This window comes from Moschus berezovskii, chromosome 3 (genome assembly GCF_049115385.1).
Source record: "Moschus berezovskii isolate FMDL1 chromosome 3, NW_MosBer_1.0, whole genome shotgun sequence".
Lineage (NCBI taxonomy): Eukaryota > Metazoa > Chordata > Mammalia > Artiodactyla > Moschidae > Moschus > Moschus berezovskii.
The window spans coordinates 115,812,060-115,829,533 of NC_142462.1; the positions used below are offsets into that span (position 1 = coordinate 115,812,060).

Here is a 17,474-nt window from a genome sequence, read left to right on the forward strand (position 1 = left end):
AGGAGGCACCCAGAGGTGCAACGACTTGCCCGGGCCGTGTAAGCGCCTGGCAGCGACCTCAAGACCTCGCCTTCCAGACCCAGGCTTCCCGGCCCAGGGGGGAGAGGGGAGGGCGGGGGAGCGGGGTCAGAAGCCCCGGAGCCGAGCAAGATCCGGGGTCACCGGCGCCCAGAGGAAGGCTCATCAGAGCCACCGTCACCCCTGCCTGCCGATCCAGCGCTCCCCGCCCCGCGCCCGCCCCCGCGCCCTCCAGATTCTCAGTTTGTCTTTCCCTCCACCCACTTTCTTCTCTTTTTCTCAGCTCACGCCCACCTTAATTCAAATCTGAGTGGGAACTAAAACAGTGGGTTTAGTTCCTAGAGTTGAAGCAGAAGAGCAGGGGAGGCGAGGGGGCGCGGGGGCCCCTGCCCTGCCCTGGGTACCAGCGCGTTGCTCTCCGGCAGCCGGAGCCCGCACGCCCGCCCCGGGGTCTAACACCCGGCTCCCGGCCGCCGGCCCCAGGCCCGGCCGGTCTGCACCCTCCGCGCCCACGCCCCCCGGCCGGGCGCACGGGCGGGCCCCGCGCCGCCGCCCCGCTCTCCCCCGCGCGCCCGGGCCGCGCACTCGTTGCCGAGGCCCGGGAGGGCGGGCTGGGCGCCCCGGAAGAGGGGAGCGGGAGGGCGGCCGGAGGGGCCGGAGAGGGGCGGGCCGGGCTGGGAGGGACGCGCAGGGGGCGGGCCGGGCTGCGCTCGCTGCAGCCGCCGCTCGGGCGGAGAGCGGCGGGCGCCGAGCCCCGCGACCCAGCGCGGCGACGACGAGCGCGACGCGGGCCCCGCACCGTCCCCGGCGCCCCGCCTCCGGAGCGGCCCCGGCCGCCGGCCGCCGCCCCCGGGCCGCCTCGCCGCCGCGAGACCCTCGGCGCCGTGCGGACCCTGGCCGCCGAGAGGGGTGGGGGTCCCCGCGCCCGAGCGGAGAGGCGGAAGGCGCCGGGCGAGCGCCCAGAGCCGCGGCTCCAGTGCGGGGCCTCGGGGAGGGCGCAGACCTGCGGAGCCTGCGGCCGGCGCGAAGGTGAGCCTGGGGGTCGCGGGCGGCGTTGGGGGGCGGGGGCCGGCGTGCCGGGGGACAGGGATGCAGAAGTCGAGGGCCCCTCCAGACAGGGCCTCTGCAGATCCCGGGGTCCTCCTGGGGGAGCGCTGAGTATTCCCCACCCCACGCGAGAGCGAGGTTTGTGATGGGTGCGTAACTGGCCCACCTGGCTCCCACCCCATCCCACCTCTGCCTGTGCCCAGCCGTAGTGACACCCCCATAACCCTGCTGCTGCTGTCCCCCACTGTGTTTCCGGAGACACTTGGTTGGTTCTGACATCGGGGGTCCTGAGCTAGGGGTCCCGGAGGAGGCTGCTCCCAGCCTTCTGAAGAGGCTTGCCCACCCCCTCTGACTCCGATGGCATCTCTCCAATCCCAGTGGAGCTGGGAGGAGCATGGAGGTTGAATGCGCACCTGCCCCCAGCTCTCCGTAGCCTATCCTGCCCCCCACCCCCCTCACCACCCAGGAGCCTGGAGTGGAGGGAAGGCTGGGTTCCTCCTCCCCAGCCCTGAACCCCAACTTGCAACCAAAGTCACTGCTCGCTGCTCCCCAGACTCCACCCCCCTCGCTTTACATCTGGGTGCGTGGCCCTGCCTGCCCAGCACCTGCACCCACCAATCTTGGCTGTCTGGCACCTTCTCTCCTCCCATCCCTGGGGGAGCTGGCAGGGGCCCAGCCTAGCTGATGTTGTAATGTCCCTGGCAGTGCCCAGGGAGAGAAGCAGCTGGGCCTGTTGCCAATCAGTTAACCCCGGGCCCTGCGCCCGCCTGGGCAACTTGACTCAGGCGCTAGAAAGGGGAGATGCTGGTTCGGTGGGAAAGGAGCTGTGGGATGTGGGCAGTGCAGGGAAACTGCCCAAGTCATGGGCGCTGGGGTGCTCAGATTTGCCAGGTACTGTTCAGAAGGGCTTTTTCAGGGCAGTGCACATTTTTGGTACAGGAAGATCAGAGTGAGGGCTCCTATGTACCCACCTAATGGCCTGGGGAAGAGGACTCCTTCAGAGTCTATTGGTTCACGGGGGGCGCAAGAAGATGGCCAGCACTGGTCGCTCTCATCAGAGTGCAGGGGAGCAACAGGCAGTGGTGGGCTGGGCGTGGGAAGGGCAGGACCACCCCTCCTTCCCCTCCCAGCTGATCACTGTCTCCAGACCCGGGCCCTGAGCCTTGGGTCCCCAGCACACTCCTCCCTAGGTGGAAAGGGGATGCTGAGTTCTGGGGGGGGCTTTGAGCCTGAGGTTTCTCTTTCTCCTTGCTCCCCTTTTACCTTCCTCTCCTAATCCAGGTGTTTCCACAGAAGCAGCTCCTGGGACAGAACACAGTTGAGACCCTGACTAGGGGCGGAGCAGGGGCAGACCCAGGGTGAGAGGGTTGGGCTCATGGGTGTCTGCCACCAGCATGAGGACCACTTGGGATTCACAGGGATGTGCCTGCTGACACACAGACACGCACACAGACAGACAGACACACACACACACACACACCCAGCATGTACTCTCCTGCTGCACACTTGGGATCCACAGGGATGTGCCTCCTGACACACAGATACACACACACAGCATGTACTCTCCTGCTCCACACTTGGGATCTGCAGGGATGTGCGGGCTGACACACACACACACACACACACACACACACACACAGACACACACACACCCTCCTGCTCCGTACCCGTCTCACCTCATATACACTCTCACACTTGCGCTCACAGGCACTGGTCCTGGCACTCATGGGCTTTCTTCCACCATCTTCCACTCACTCATCTCTCCTGCATATGTACCAATGGCCCCAACACCCTCCTTTATGCCCTTTTCCTGGGGCCACGCGTGTCCCCCGGCCCCCCTCCAGCATGGTACAAGCCTGAGTGGCTCATTCTAAGTGGCTGTCTGGCTAGACCTAGACACTGCCTGCATCTTAAAAGCCTCCCCCAGCTCCACAGCCATCAAGGGAGTGGGAGGCACATTTCTCTGCATCTACGTGCTCTGGGGGACATTCTCTGGGGCTGCAGGCCTCGGGAGACCCAGCACTGTCCTCTGCTAGGTAATCCATGCATCAGCTTCTCCGGCCCCAGGCGGCAGGGGCTAGAGGCACCGGAGGAAAGCCACCTCCTCACTGTGGGGTCTAGATGTCTCCTTAAAGGCCACCAGGATCCTTTTTAAGGTGGGTGGCCGGAGCTCGGAGAGACAGCTACCGAGCCCATATCCAAGGTGGAGATTAAGGGCAGAGGCTGCAGCAGTAAGCTGAGCAAGGATTATACTGGAATTTCCTGGGCGTTTAACAGCTGCAGAACAGGACAGAGGACAGGGCCCATGGTGCTGACCCCTCCCACGCCAGCCCTGCGACTAACAGGTGTGCGGACCAGCTCAGCAACCACAGCAGACACACCAGCCACTTAAAACCATTGGCCTCTCTGCCCTGGGGACCTCGTCTCGCCGTGCTGGCAGGCAGGCTGCTCTGCCTCCCTGGGTTCCCTGTTCAGTGATGCCCCGTGTGTGTTCTGAGCCTCTCTTTCTCTTTGAAGTTGCAGGCCTTGACATCATTGAGACACGGTTGATGTCATCAGTGCTTGATGTCATTGACAAACATGGCATTATCATGGGACAATTTCAATTTCTTGGGAGAGAAGCTTAAAGGGATAAAAGTTATTTTACTTTTATTGTTGACATCCTTTCACTCATTCGTTCCCAGATCCTACTGCCTCTCTAGATCTGCTTTCACCAAATATCTGAAAATTTCTAGATATTTTGAAAGCTAAAGGGCAAAGGCGGGGAGATAAATTGTAAAGATGTTATACTAATCGAGGTTTTATAAATATTTTCCTTTTTTGTTTAGATTCTAACTGTGAGATTTTGCTTTTATTACAGAAATAAGATACGCTCATTGTAACAAGAAAATTCAAGTATGTATAAGAGACAGTTCATAAGAGCACTCCCGGCCCCCTCCTCCATTTCTACCCCCTACAGTAACCAGTTTTAATGGCCTGATATATCTTTTGCCATACCTTCCTCCAAGCTCATTGGGCTTATATTACTTTTTACAAATTTGCTTTATGAATCCAGGTGCCTAAATTATGTTTAAGTCAGCTTGGTTTGTTCATAAATTTTCACATTTAGCATTTTAATGTGAGCACAGCTAACTTTTTAAATTCTTACAGGTTTACTCATGTATTTTTAAATCTTTCATTTTTATAGAAAACAACTCTCGTAAGCTATGATTTATAAGCCTAGACTCTACACATCTTTAATCTTTGCCAGTTTGTGAAAACAAAATACAATCCCGATGTTACCAAACTGCCATGTTTTTTGTAAACTAAAAAAATGTAGCAAGTGTGCGGCTGTAGTGTTCCTACTATATCCAAAAGATAGAAAATGGTATAACCAGAAAAGGAGCTGAGACAAAAAAAAAAAGATCTGGTCATGGAATGCAATTTTTATCACAAGAAACTTTGTCTAATCAGTCTCATTTTCTGAGCTATCATTTTTCATCCACATTTCTGCTGCTCCTGGTGTTTTTATTTTTAAAGCCAGAATACATCTGAAATGTGAATGTTTTCCTGATGGAGATAAGTCTTCTGCTTTTTCAGAGGTTGGAGGATTTCTAAACCCTGACCGGTTCCTCTCCTGAGCTGGAGAAGACAGAGAAATCTCAAACAGGTTGCAGGGAGGAGGATGAGGGGGCCTGACCTTGCGGAGGCCTGTCTCCCTCTGTGTGGCAGCCCAGACGTGATCGGCTGCTCCCAGGGCACCCTCCTGGACCAAATGCTGAAAGATGTCCTAGTCCTCAGCCATTGAAGGCACCTTTGAACATCAAGTTCTAAGTCCTGCCTGTTTTGTATTCCAGGCGTGTGATGGAGCTGCATGTTCTTGTCACTTACATTTCTGCCTTTGAATCTTGTTTCAAAAGAATCTGCAGTGGCAGGAATTAGTTGACAGCAGTTTCTCCATATCTTGATAATGTTACCTCTATCCTTATTTTTATCCTTGCCATAGAGATACACTCAGTTTCTTTTTATACATTAAAAAATAAAAGACTTGGATTTATCTGGTTGGTTGGATACATAAGAGACGACCCAACTTCCTAATCTCACTCAGCAACAATTTCTTTCTGAAGAAACTTATTTATAACCATCCGTCTTCTGGATCCGAATCTAAAAGAGGTCCTCATCAAACAGTAAAAGTACACTTCTGGGTACTTGAAAGTCCTCAACCATTTCTTTTTAATGAATACCTTTGTTCTTTGTAACATTTCAAAAAATTACTTGCGGCAATCTACATGTGATGTCTCCACTTCATTGTTTTGTTTTTTTCTCCTGATTCCTCTTGACATTAGCAACTGAGTGGCTTTAGCTTGTTTTATAATTGCTTCTGTTCTTTTCTGGATCTTCTGGACAGAGGCCAGCTTCATGTTGTCATCTAGATGCATACTAAAGCTATGCAGACACCCTAGTGTAGCCACAAGCCATTTACTTGTATTGTGGGTCATCAAAGCAAATGCTTGGCCATTCATCTTCTGGGATGTTCCATACTTCACAGCTGATGTGATTGGCAGTGTGCATCTTTTTCTCTCATGTTTCTCTGTCTCTCCAAAAATCCCTTGGGACATATCCAAAGTGTTCATTAGTCCTTCTTCATGATTATTTGTCTAGTTATAAGAAGACACAGTGCTTATAGTCTCTTCTTTGTACAGATTCCAGATTCCATCCGTGTTCTGACTGAAAGAGTCTATTTTAAAGAATATCTGCTGGCCGAATGGTATAATAGCCTTCACTGTTTAAAGACGTCGTGCTGGCATTTTCAGTTCTTGATAACAGCCTTCCTAAAGACTCTGTGACAGAGAGTGGGACAGAATCTGGTCTGCTCTAGTGTGTGAAGCATGTCTTCAAATTAAGCCATTAAGATTGGGGGTGGGGGGTGTACCCACAACATGAATTACTTTAGGATATTTCTTAAGCAGCCATTGTATTTTTTAAATTCTTTTTGTGCAAAATTTCCACTTATTAGTTTTGTATTTGGATTTATACAAAAGACTGAAATGTGGAAAGTATCAACATTTAAACAGCCATTGTTGATGGGACTATGCTTTTTACTTTACCATCTCCTGGTGGTTCTTTGAAACGTTAATCTCTGAATGATTTTTGTAGCATTTGGGACAGTATTTGCAAAGAACTTCTGCTTCTTAGTAATAATCTGCTATATGGAAATGCTTCTTTCCACCCCCCACCCCAAGCTTTAAGAATGTGAAGTCGCTCAGTCGTGTCCAACTCTTTGCGACCCCATGGACTGTAGCCCACCAGGCTCCTCCATCCATGGAATTTTCTAGGCAAGAGTACTGAAGTGGGTTGCCATTTCCTTCTCCCGGGGATCTTTCTGACCCAGGGATCGAACCCAGGTCTCCTGCATTGTGGACAGACGCTTTACCATCTGAGCCATTCAGTTCAGTTCAGTCCTTCAGTCGTGTCCAACTCTTTGCGACCCCATGAATCACAGCACGCCAGGCCTCCCTGTCCATCACCAACTCCCAGAGTTCACTCAAACTCATGTCCACAGAGTCGGTGATGCCATCCAGCCATCTCATTCTCTGTCGTCCCCTTCTCCTCCTGCCCCCAGTCCCTCCCAGCATCAGAGTCTTCCAGTGAGTCAGCTCTTCGCATGAGGTGGCCAAAGTATTGGAATTTCAGCTTCAGCATCAGTCCTTCCAATGAACACCCAGGACTGATCTCCTTTAGAATGGACTGGTTGGATCTCCTTGCAGTCCAAGGGACTCTCAAGTGTCTTCTCCAACACCACAGTTCAAAAGCATCAATTCTTCGGCAGTCAGCTTTCTTCACAGTCCAGAGCCATACTGAGATACAAGTGACATATAACATTGTGTAAGTTCAAGGTATGCTGCTGCTGCTAAGTCGCTTTAGTCATGTCCGACTCTGTGCGACCCCGTAGATGGCAGCCCACCAGGCTCCCCCATCCCTGGGATTCTCCAGGCACGAACACTGGAGTGGGTTGCCATTTCCTTCTCCAAGGTATACAAGGTGGAAATTTCCAGATGCTCCTTACTTGTCTCCATATGCCATAAACTGAACTCTTCATTTCTCATATGGTGTTCTGGAGGCCTGAAAGGTAGATTTTAGTGGCCACTTGGCAGACATCCACTCATGTCAGGCCATGCAGATGCACAAACAGTGTCTTTTCATGAAAACCACCTGGAGATAATGCTGAAGGCTTCAGCCGACAGCACAGCCAGCATTAACTGAAAACAATGAGACTGGTAGGAATCAAATCATGATTTTCACATTTGTCAAAGTAAAATGTCGTTTAAGAGTTTGGTCTCAGTTTCATTGTGAAATGTGTAATTATTTTTGGTTCCAACTTCCAATTGGCTTTTTACTCTCAGTCTTTTGAGTCTTTTGAGCAATGTGCCTCTTGTTTTCTTCTCAAGAGAAATCAATGGCCTCTACTTCTCTTGTCCATGCAACTCACAGGCTTTTGAAACTCAGTCACAGGGAGAGAGAGAGCTTGCCTTAGACCAGCTGACCTTAGACCAATGAGCAAAAGAAAGGTCTGAGCCTGTTTTCCTTCACCGTGACCCTGGAGGCAGCCACGGCTCTTGGTCCAGTGTTTGTGAGCTGCAGTGTTGTGCTTCTAAAGGCTGGAGAATGTTTTATATAAAAACATAGCTTATCACATAGTCCTGAGAAACCATTTTGAGGGCATGAACACTGTTTTGATTCATTTTACATTTTACAGTTATTATTTTTATATAATAATCGGGCTTCCCTGGTGGCTCAGATGGTAAAGAATCTCTGTGTAATGCAGGAGACCCGGGTTCCATCTCTGGGTCAGGGAAGATGCCCTGGAGAAGGGAATGGCAACCTACTCCAGTATTCTTGCCTGGAGAATTCCATGGGCAGAGAAGCCTGGTGGGCTATAGTCCATGGGGTCACAAAGAGTCAGACTTGACTGAGCAACTAACACTTCCACTTTTCACTAAACAGTTATTATTTACAGATTTAAAATTTTAATGATTTCACTGAAAAATAATATACATGCAAGATTTTTATCATTAATAGTTTTATCTTAATTTATTTATGGCCATTTCCTTTGGCATGTGGGATCTTAGTTCCCCCACCAGGGATCAAACCCACACCCCCCTGCATTGGGAGCAAGGAGTCTTAAGCACTGGACCACGAGGGAAGTCCCAAGATTTTAAACTGTACAAACTAAAGGTTTGTATAGCAAGTTCCCATTAGCTGTCTGTTTTACAGATGGTAACGCATACGCTTCAGTGCTGCTCTCTCGATTCCTCCCACCCTCTCCTTACCCCTCTGTGTCCAAAGTCTGTTCTCTGTCTGCATCTCTATTCCTGCCCTGCAAACAGGTTCATCAGGCCCATTTTTTGACATGGTACTCTGTGACAAGCTAGAGGGGTGGGATGGGGCAGTTTCTAGAGGGAGTGTACCTGTGTATACTTATGGCTGATTCATTGAGGCAGAAATCAACACAATATTGTAAAGGAATTAGCCTCCAATTAAAAAGAAATTTCTAAAAACTTAAGGACAAGAAAACAAAGAGGATATGAGACTAAATGTTTCTTGCATTGTTCCTCATGCCTTCCCTCTCCCTTTCTTCCCAGATTTTGTCTACCTTTCTTTAAGATCCTTACATACATGTGTGTATGCTAAGTCACTTCAGTCAAATCCAGCTCTTTGCAGCCCCATGGACCACAGCCCACTCGGCTTCCCTGTCCATTGGATTCTCTAGGCGAGACTACTGGAGTGGGTTGCCATGCCCTCCTCCCTGGGATCTGCCCAACCCAGGGATTGAACCTACATCTCTTTTGTCTCCTATATTAGCAGATGGGTTCTTTACCACTAGTGCCATCTGGGAAACCCCTTTACAAACCTATGTGTTATATATATAGGTCCTTCTTAAGTTACCAATCAGGAACATACTGTATATGACTCTGCAATGGACTATGTACTTTCACTTGGACATTATTTCCATATCAATACATAAACACTAGCCCTTATTCCCTTTGGAGGCTGTGCCATAATTTTTTCATCATTTTTCTATTGATGAACAGTTACTTTGCTGTATTTTCCCTTACCAACAATGATGCAATAAATATTCTTGTTCGAACATCTGTGCAAAGGGATCCAGGTATAGATAACTGAAGGACAAATTCTTAGACATGAGGCTGCTAGACACATCACCAATGGTCCTTCTAAGAGTAGACACCAACTCGAACCCATAAGAGTATACACCAACTCGAACCCATAAGCCCAGTGAATACAAGAGAGCCTATTTCTCACACCTTCTCCAACTCAGGCATTGTTAATTTCATAGAACAAATGACATGCCTCCCTTTCATTGTGAGTAAGATATATATATAAGGGCATACATTTATTTTTCTGTAAGCCAGAGAAAAAACGTGCCGCTTGTAGAGACAGGACCTACATAGCTCCGTCCCTTCTCTATCCTGGCTGCTTTAACAGGCAGAATCTTTCTGCCTTTGTTCATTTTCGTGTCTGCTCTCGCACCCTCCCTCCCTTCATACCCCACAGCTCTCCTTCTGCGGTCCCTCTCGCTTCACTGCCTCTCTGAAATGTCCTAGAGTGTCCAAGTCTGATGGGGGTTGGGAGGTGTTGGGGAGAGGGGACCGTGTGTCCCCCCAGGGAAGGAGTAGCTTGTAACTCCCCTGCTTTTAATGAAAAGCATCTTCTGACTTTCCATACAGGGTGGCCTTAGGAGGAAGGGAGGAGAATAAATGAGGAGAAAGAACTGGAATAGCTCCTTCCAGGAGAAAAGGGGTACAACTGGCTCAGAGCTACCCTCTGCTCTAAGTTGTCTAGCTCAGTCGTGTCCAACCCTTTTGCGACCCCGTGGACTGCAGCCCGCCAGGCTCCTCTGTCCATGGAGATTTCCCAGGCAAGAATACTGGCGTGGGTTGCCATTTCCTTCTCCGGGGGATCTTGCTGACCCAGGAATCAAACCCGCGTCTCCTGCCTTGCAGACAGATTCTTTATCACTGTGCCACCTGGATCAGGGAAGGCCATGAGCAACAGATGCTCAGAGATCGGTCACCTGCACAGTGTAGGAGGTAGGCCGACTGGGCACGTGGTCCCCCAAGATGGTGGACTCGACACAGGTCAGGAGAGATTCGGCTTCCTGCTGGTGCCAGCCGTGGTTAGTGCTGGGGCACTTTGAGAGCTTCAGGGGGAGACCCAGGGCCAGGTTTTGGAGCCTGTACCAACTGTGAAGCAATGCAGTTCCTTCTCACTGGCCTCTTCTGTTCCTTTGTATCTGAAAGCAGGCTTGGCTGCAGACTCCAGCCTTGCAAAGCGGCAGCCCCACCTGGGAGCAGGGTGGTCGCAGAGCCATGGTGGGAGCCCTGAAGATGCCTCATGGCTGCTGAGGGGGCTGCCCGGTCAGGGAGCAGAGCGGCGGGCATGGTCGGCAGCCTGTGGGTTCTAGCGCTGGTGTCCTCAGTCCTGGCTCTGGAAGGTAAGCAGGGAGGGGAGACAGAAAAAGCCCCACCTTCCAGTAGAGACCCAGCACATGTGGGAAGTGGGAAAGATTCAGAAAAGAGTGAGACATCAAGGAAAAGAAACGGGGCAAGTTTCAGAGAAGGGTTCCCAGGAGACAATCAGGCTCCTGTTGGTCAGTTAAATGAATCTGGGAGGAAAATTCTCTTCCCAGTGGGGCTGGGGTGGGATTAGCCCTGCCGGGGAAGGCCTGGCCGCTGAGCGTCCCTTCTTGTCTCTGGGCAGAAGTGTTGCTGGACACCACTGGAGAGACATCTGAGATTGGTTGGCTCACCTACCCACCAGGTGGGGTGAGTATCACTCTTCCATTCGGAGCCGGCCGCCCCCTCCCCGCCCCAATCAGAAGCTCGGTGATTCCGGGGAGGAAACCCTCAGTGGAGATGGCTGGACTAAGAGGTTTGCCCTCCAGACGAGCAGGACTTCCAGGCATCCTCAGCGGCTTTGCATGTGCTTAATTCTAAGATGGGCTGGAAGGGATATGCCCCACCTCCCTGCCCGCTACGGACCCGGGAGCCGCTAACCGTGCCTCTGTGGTTCCTCCCTGCAGTGGGACGAAGTGAGCGTTCTGGACGACCAGCGACGCCTGACTCGGACCTTCGAGGCATGCCACGTGGCCGGGGCCGCTCCAGGCCCCGGGCAGGACAATTGGCTGCAGACACACTTTGTGGAGCGGCGGGGGGCCCAGCGGGCGCACATCCGACTGCACTTCTCGGTGCGGGCCTGCTCCAGCCTGGGCGTGGCGGGGGGCACCTGCCGGGAGACCTTCACGCTTTACTACCGCCAGGCCGAGGAGCCCGACGGCCCCGACAGCATCTCCTCCTGGCACCTCAAACGCTGGACCAAGGTGGACACGATCGCGGCGGATGAGAGTTTTCCCGCCTCCGCGGCCTGGGCGGTGGGCCCCCCGCGGCCCGGGCAGCGGGCGGGGCTGCAGCTGAACGTCAAGGAGCGGAGCTTCGGGCCCTTGACCCAGCGCGGCTTCTACGTGGCCTTCCAGGACACCGGGGCCTGCCTGGCCCTTGTGGCGGTCAAGCTCTTCTCCTACGCCTGCCCCTCGGTGCTCCGCACCTTCGCCTCCTTTCCCGAGACGCAGGCCAGCGGGGCCGGGGGGGCCTCCCTGGTGGCAGCCGTGGGCACCTGTGTGGCGCACGCGGAGCCGGATGAGGATGGAGCAGGGGGCCAGGCAGCGGGCAGCCCCCCCAGGCTGCACTGCAACGGGGAGGGCAAGTGGATGGTTGCCGTGGGGGGCTGCCGCTGCCAGCCAGGGCACCAGCCTGCGCGGGGAGACAAGGCCTGCCAAGGTGAGAGAAAGCCCCGCTCCCTTGCACTTGAGATCGCTCCTGAAAGGGTCCACACTTGATTTTGTCCCCCCCACAAAGGTCAACAATAAGCTATTTTAGGAAAGGACCCGATTTCTTTGGATTTATTTCCTAAAGCACCCAGGCTTGCTTTCATCCACTCCTCTGAAACTTCTGGAACCTTCTGGAGAATTCCACAGCATTTCCTGGGGCTCCCGGGGCTACAGGCCTGTGAAGGGATGGAGATGAAAGGCGTTCAACTCCTGGGCTGTCGTGGGATGGGGCCCTTTGTCTGCATTTGCTGTCTAGCTAGGGATGGATCATCCCATGGCGAGGATTGTCCCAGGAGGCATTGGGTACAACTGAACAGGGCGATTCTGCTGTGAGTGCAGGCTGCAGGCGGCCTCTGCAGAGGGAGGTTCCGAAGGCAGGCCAGGCCCTGCCTCTAGTGCCTGGCCTGCTGCAACCCCCACCACACAGGACTTTTTCCATCAATGGAAATGTAATTCCGCCCCCAGCAAAATGGCAGAAGTCGTGTCAGGGTCTGCCTGAAGGAGCCGGAGAGGGAGGAGAGGGGTCAGGAGAGGCAGATCTCGGGAGGAACGGCAGGCCTGGGGGAATGGCCGTGCGGTGTTGGGGGTGCTCAGGGTGGCAGGGTGGACCTGAGGCTGCTCCCTGCTCTGGTCCTCAGCCTGCCCTCGGGGGTCCTACAAAGCCTTGGCTGGAAATGCCCCCTGCTCACCATGCCCTGCCCGCAGCCACGCCCCAGCCCCTGCAGCCCCTGTGTGCCCCTGCCTGGAGGGCTTCTTCCGGGCCAGTTCAGACCCCCCAGAGGCTCCCTGCACTGGTGAGTCCCCCACCCACCCCAGGGATGGAATCGGGATGCGAGCCTGAGGGCACATAGGGTGGCTGGTTGGCATTTGCAGTGACTTTTTCCTCCTCTGTCCTTGCTTTCCCTCCCCACCGCCTTTCCCTGACTGCTCCCCTCCCGGCCACCTGCTTCCTCTCTCCACTGCCTCCTTCCTCCTTCCTTCCCCATCACCCCCGCCCCACAACTCCCTAATCCCTGGCCCTTGTCCGCCCTGCGCGCGCGGTCTCCCCAGGCCCCCCGTCAGCCCCCCAGGAGCTGTGGTTCGAGGTGCAGGGCTCCGCCCTCATGCTGCACTGGCGCCTGCCTCGGGAACTTGGGGGCCGTGGGGACCTGCTCTTCAATGTCGTGTGCAAGGAGTGCGGAGGGTCCGGGGGCCAGGGCCCTTGTCGCCGCTGTAGGGATGAGGTGCATTTCGACCCCCGCCAGAGGGGCCTGACCGAGAGCCGCGTGCTTGTCGGGGGGCTGCGGCCACACGTACCCTACATCCTGGAGGTGCAGGCTGTCAACGGGGTGTCAGAGCTCAGCCCCGACCCTCCCCAGGCTGCAGCCATCAATGTAAGCACCAGCCATGCAGGTGAGCCTCAGCCACCCCTAAGCTTCCAGTTTCCTCCTTAGAATGCCCCCACGCCCCACTCCTGCTCTCTAGCCCGTGGAAACCCCACTAATGTCACCCCCACGCCAGTTCCCTCCGCAGTCCCTGCCGTGCACCAGGTGAGTCGGGCCTCCAACAGCATCACCGTGTCCTGGCCGCAGCCTGAGCAGACCAACGGAAACATCTTGGACTATCAGCTCCGCTACTATGACCAGGTGGGGAGCAGAGGGTGCCCCTGGTGGGGCTGGTGGGAGGTTCCAGGGGCCCCACAGTGGGGCGAGAGGTGGGGGGACCGGGCAGGGAGTGAGTGGCTGTCGCCCCCCTCCAGGCAGAAGATGAATCCCACTCCTTCACCCTGACCAGTGAGACTAACATGGCCACCGTGACCAAGCTGAGCCCGGGCCACATCTATGGCTTCCAGGTGCGGGCGCGGACAGCCGCGGGCCACGGCCCCTACGGGGGCAAGGTCTACTTCCAGACGCTGCCTCAAGGTGAGGGGAGGCCTGGGTGGGGTGGGGGAGGCCCAAAGGGATGGTGAGGAGGGCTCCAGGGACCATCCAGACATTGCACCTTCACCCTGACCCTCCAGACCAGGAGAGTGTCTGCCCCTTGATCTTCGGTTCCATGGCGGGGGGGTTGGGGGTTGCAGGTAGGTGGTTGCATGAGGGAAGGATGCTCCGGCATGTGGGATCTTACTCAGCTGTGTCCCTGGGCGGCTGGTTCTCCAGGTGAGCTGTCCGCTCAACTTCCCGAGAGGCTCTCCTTGGTGGTTGGGTCCATCCTGGGGGCGCTGGCCTTCCTCCTGCTGGCGGCCATCACTGTGCTGGCTCTCGTCTTCCAGAGGTGAGGCCCTCCCTGCCATGGCCGGATACCAACCCTCCACACGGCCCCAAGTCCTGACAGCCCTGGAGTTCGCCGGGGAAACCCCCACCAGCACCCTCTACCCCCAGCAGCCCCCAGCCCTTGGGTCTGGCTGTCTCCCGCCCCGGAGCCCAGGCAGGACCTTGGCCTCTGCGGGGTGGACTGGGGAGGGCACAGGCGGGAGTGTGACTGCAGGACTGTGGTTTTTGTCCCCCAGGAAGCGGCGTGGAACTGGCTACATGGAGCAACTGCAGCAGTACAGCAGCCCAGGTTGGGGTGGGGCTGGGGAGTGGGGGGCGGGGGAGTTGGAATCAGAGTGGCCTGGGAAGAAAGGATGAAGACCCCAGAGATGGGGCAGGAGTGGGCGGAGGAATGGGGCAGTGAGTCCGGGACAGCTGAGAACTGTCCAGGGGTACCCCCAGGCGGGGCCCAGCCCCCCGGGTGGTGGGTAGCTCCTTGGCACCGCCTTTGGAAGTGAGAGAGCAAGCCTGGGGTGTGTGGGCACGTCCCCTCGTCATGGACCCCCCCTTACGCCTGCAGGGCTCGGGGTGAAGTACTACATCGACCCCTCCACCTACGAGGACCCCTGCCAGGCCATCCGCGAATTCGCCCGGGAGGTCGACCCCACATACATCAAGATCGAGGAGGTCATTGGGGCAGGTACCACGTGGGGGCAGAGGAGGGCATGGAAGGGGTTCCCAGGAGGGTCCCTTCTGAACAGGGTAGGACACCTCGAGTCCTTCCTGGGGACCCCGCCCCCAGCCTACACCTGCTCCCCCAGGCTCCTTCGGGGAGGTGCGCCGGGGCCGCCTGCAGCCCCGGGGACGGCGGGAGCAGGCCGTGGCCATCCAGGCCCTGTGGACCGGAGGCGCCGAGAGTTTGCAGATGGCCTTTCTCGGCCAGGCCGCTGTGCTGGGCCAGTTTCAGCACCCCAACATCTTGCGGCTGGAGGGCGTGGTCACCAGGAGCCGGCCCTTCATGGTGCTGACAGAACTCATGGAGCTGGGCCCCCTGGACAGCTTCCTGAGGGTCAGTCAGGCTGGTGGTGAGGCGGTGCTGGTGGGGGGAGGCTTGGGCCAGGAAAGTGGGCAGTTCTCAGCTGTCCGGGACTCACAGCCCCATCCCTCAGCTCCCTCCTGCCCTCACCTTTGGGGTCTTCAGCCTTCATTCTCAGGCCACTCTGATTCCAAATGGCCCTTGCCCTTGGGTGCCAGTGTGTCTGTGTGATATGTCCAGGTTCACCCCGCCTGCTTTTGCTGACCTCTGACCCCCTGCATTGTCCCCCAGCAGCGGGAGGGCCAGTTCAGCAGCCTGCAGCTGGTGGCCATGCAACGGGGTGTGGCCGCGGCTATGCAGTACCTCTCCAGCTTCGCCTTTGTGCACCGCGCGCTCTCTGCCCACAGCGTGCTGGTGAACAGCCACCTGGTCTGCAAAGTGGCTCGTCTCGGCCACAGTCCTCAGGTGAGAGCACTGCCTCGGGGGCCCGGCCTCTCTCGGGGCTGGAGGGCAAGCTGGGACTGAGGGCGGTGGATGCCTCTGGTGGTGTACCTTAGAGTCTGAAGGTCACCTGTGTGATGGAGCGAGCCCCGGGCAAAGGGGCACAGCGGGACGTCAGGGATGGCCTAAGGACACTGAGGGAGAAAGGGGAGTCCTCCTCGAACCACCTCCTGCCCTTCCCTAATGCTGACCAGAGTCAGAATCCCTGGGTACAAATTCACACACCACCCGCAAGCTCTGTGGCTTTGCACACGTTTGTTTTTCTCTACGTCTCAGCCTCTGTACCTGCGAAATGGAGATAACACCATCGGTGATACAGGGTCATTACGGGGTTAAAGGAGATGCTTGCTGTGAAACCCTTGATACACATCTGAGCACGTAGTAGTTGATCAGTAACTAGGATCACGGCTCTGACTATTGCTCTTGTTACTTTCAACACTACCCCTCAGGGCCCAAGTTGTATGCTTCGCTGGGCGGCCCCAGAGGTCATCGCACACGGGAAACATACAACATCCAGTGATGTCTGGAGCTTTGGGATAGTGATGTGGGAAGTGATGAGTTATGGAGAGCGGCCCTACTGGGACATGAGTGACCAGGAGGTGAGCTCATGACCTGGACACTGAAGATTCCCCACCCCTGTCCATCCAACCCACCTGCCTCACAAACTCAAACGTTCTAAGCCCTCCATCCTGGAGTACATTCACGTTCTAAGATCTCATGGGTCTCATAGCTCCTTTCCAACCTCATGCTTACCTAACGATACATTCCTTTCCACTAGCAATAGCCTCTAAGCACCATCTTCTTCCTCTGATCCCCAGGTGTTAAATGCAATAGAGCAGGAATTCCGGCTGCCCCCGCCTCCCGGCTGTCCGCCTGGACTGCACCTGCTTATGCTGGACACTTGGCAGAAGGATCGTACCCAGCGACCTCACTTTGACCAGCTGGTGGCCGCATTTGACAAGATGATCCGCAAGCCAGACACTCTGCAGGCTGGCGGGAGCCCCGGGGACAGGTCTGGAGCTTTGGCGTTAGAGCCCGGGACAGCCAGGGACGGTTGATGCAGACCCACCAAGGAAACTGAGGAGAGGGGCAGGATGAAGAGGAGACTTTGACATGCCTGCCCCTCCCTCCCAGACCTTCCCAGGCCCTGCTGAATCCCGTAGCCCTGGACTTTCCGTCTCTGGACTCCCCTCAGGCCTGGCTCTCGGCCATCGGCCTAGAGTGCTACCGGGACAACTTCTCCCAGTCTGGCCTCTGCACCTTCGGTGACGTGGCTCAGCTCAGCCTGGAGTAAGCCAGGAGGGTCTGGGAGGGGAGCCCAAGGCCAGGGGTGGGCCCGGGGTCTTGGAGACACGGGCCCCCATTTTTTTCCCTTCTGTCCCCCACTAGAGACCTGCCTGCCCTGGGGGTCACCCTGGCCGGCCACCAGAAGAAGCTGTTACACCACATTCAGCTCCTGCAGAAGCACTTGAGGCCACCGGGCCCCGTGGAGGTCTGAGGTCTGGGCAAGAGGCTACGACGTGAGGATGCCCGTAACCAAGTCCTGGATGAGGGTCTCAGGGGGGCCAAGGGAGATGTGAGCCTGGCTCCATGCCCGCCAGCCACACACTAAACCCAACCCTTGGGACGCCTCCCTCCCTGGTCCTCCACTGCCCTCCCCACATTAAAGGGAAAGAAGGGATTTTGCACGTCGGAGGTGTGGTGAGGCCCTGCGGTCTGCATGGAAGGATGGAAGGGGCGGGAGACCCCACCGCAG

At 55.8% G+C, this 17,474-nt stretch overlaps 1 protein-coding gene across 2 annotated transcripts; it reads left to right on the forward strand.

The window, feature by feature from the left end:
- Positions 1 to 922: 922 nt before the first annotated feature.
- Positions 923 to 17,406, forward strand: EPHB6 (EPH receptor B6). 2 transcript variants are annotated; one of them, XM_055421402.2, is made up of 17 exons: positions 923 to 1,047; positions 10,368 to 10,558; positions 10,825 to 10,889; positions 11,147 to 11,900; positions 12,589 to 12,744; positions 13,001 to 13,342; positions 13,451 to 13,575; positions 13,689 to 13,851; positions 14,089 to 14,203; positions 14,439 to 14,491; positions 14,762 to 14,881; positions 15,003 to 15,250; positions 15,509 to 15,682; positions 16,168 to 16,317; positions 16,537 to 16,730; positions 16,853 to 17,008; positions 17,108 to 17,406. In XM_055421402.2, exons 2-17 carry the CDS (start codon positions 10,459 to 10,461, stop codon positions 17,214 to 17,216), a joined length of 3,024 nt encoding a protein of 1,007 aa, XP_055277377.2. In that variant the 5' UTR covers positions 923 to 1,047; positions 10,368 to 10,458; the 3' UTR covers positions 17,217 to 17,406. The 2 variants fall into 2 exon arrangements, with proteins under 2 accessions (XP_055277377.2, XP_055277380.2); XM_055421405.2 differs by having other exon boundaries at positions 15,512 to 15,682.
- Positions 17,407 to 17,474: the final 68 nt, after the last annotated feature.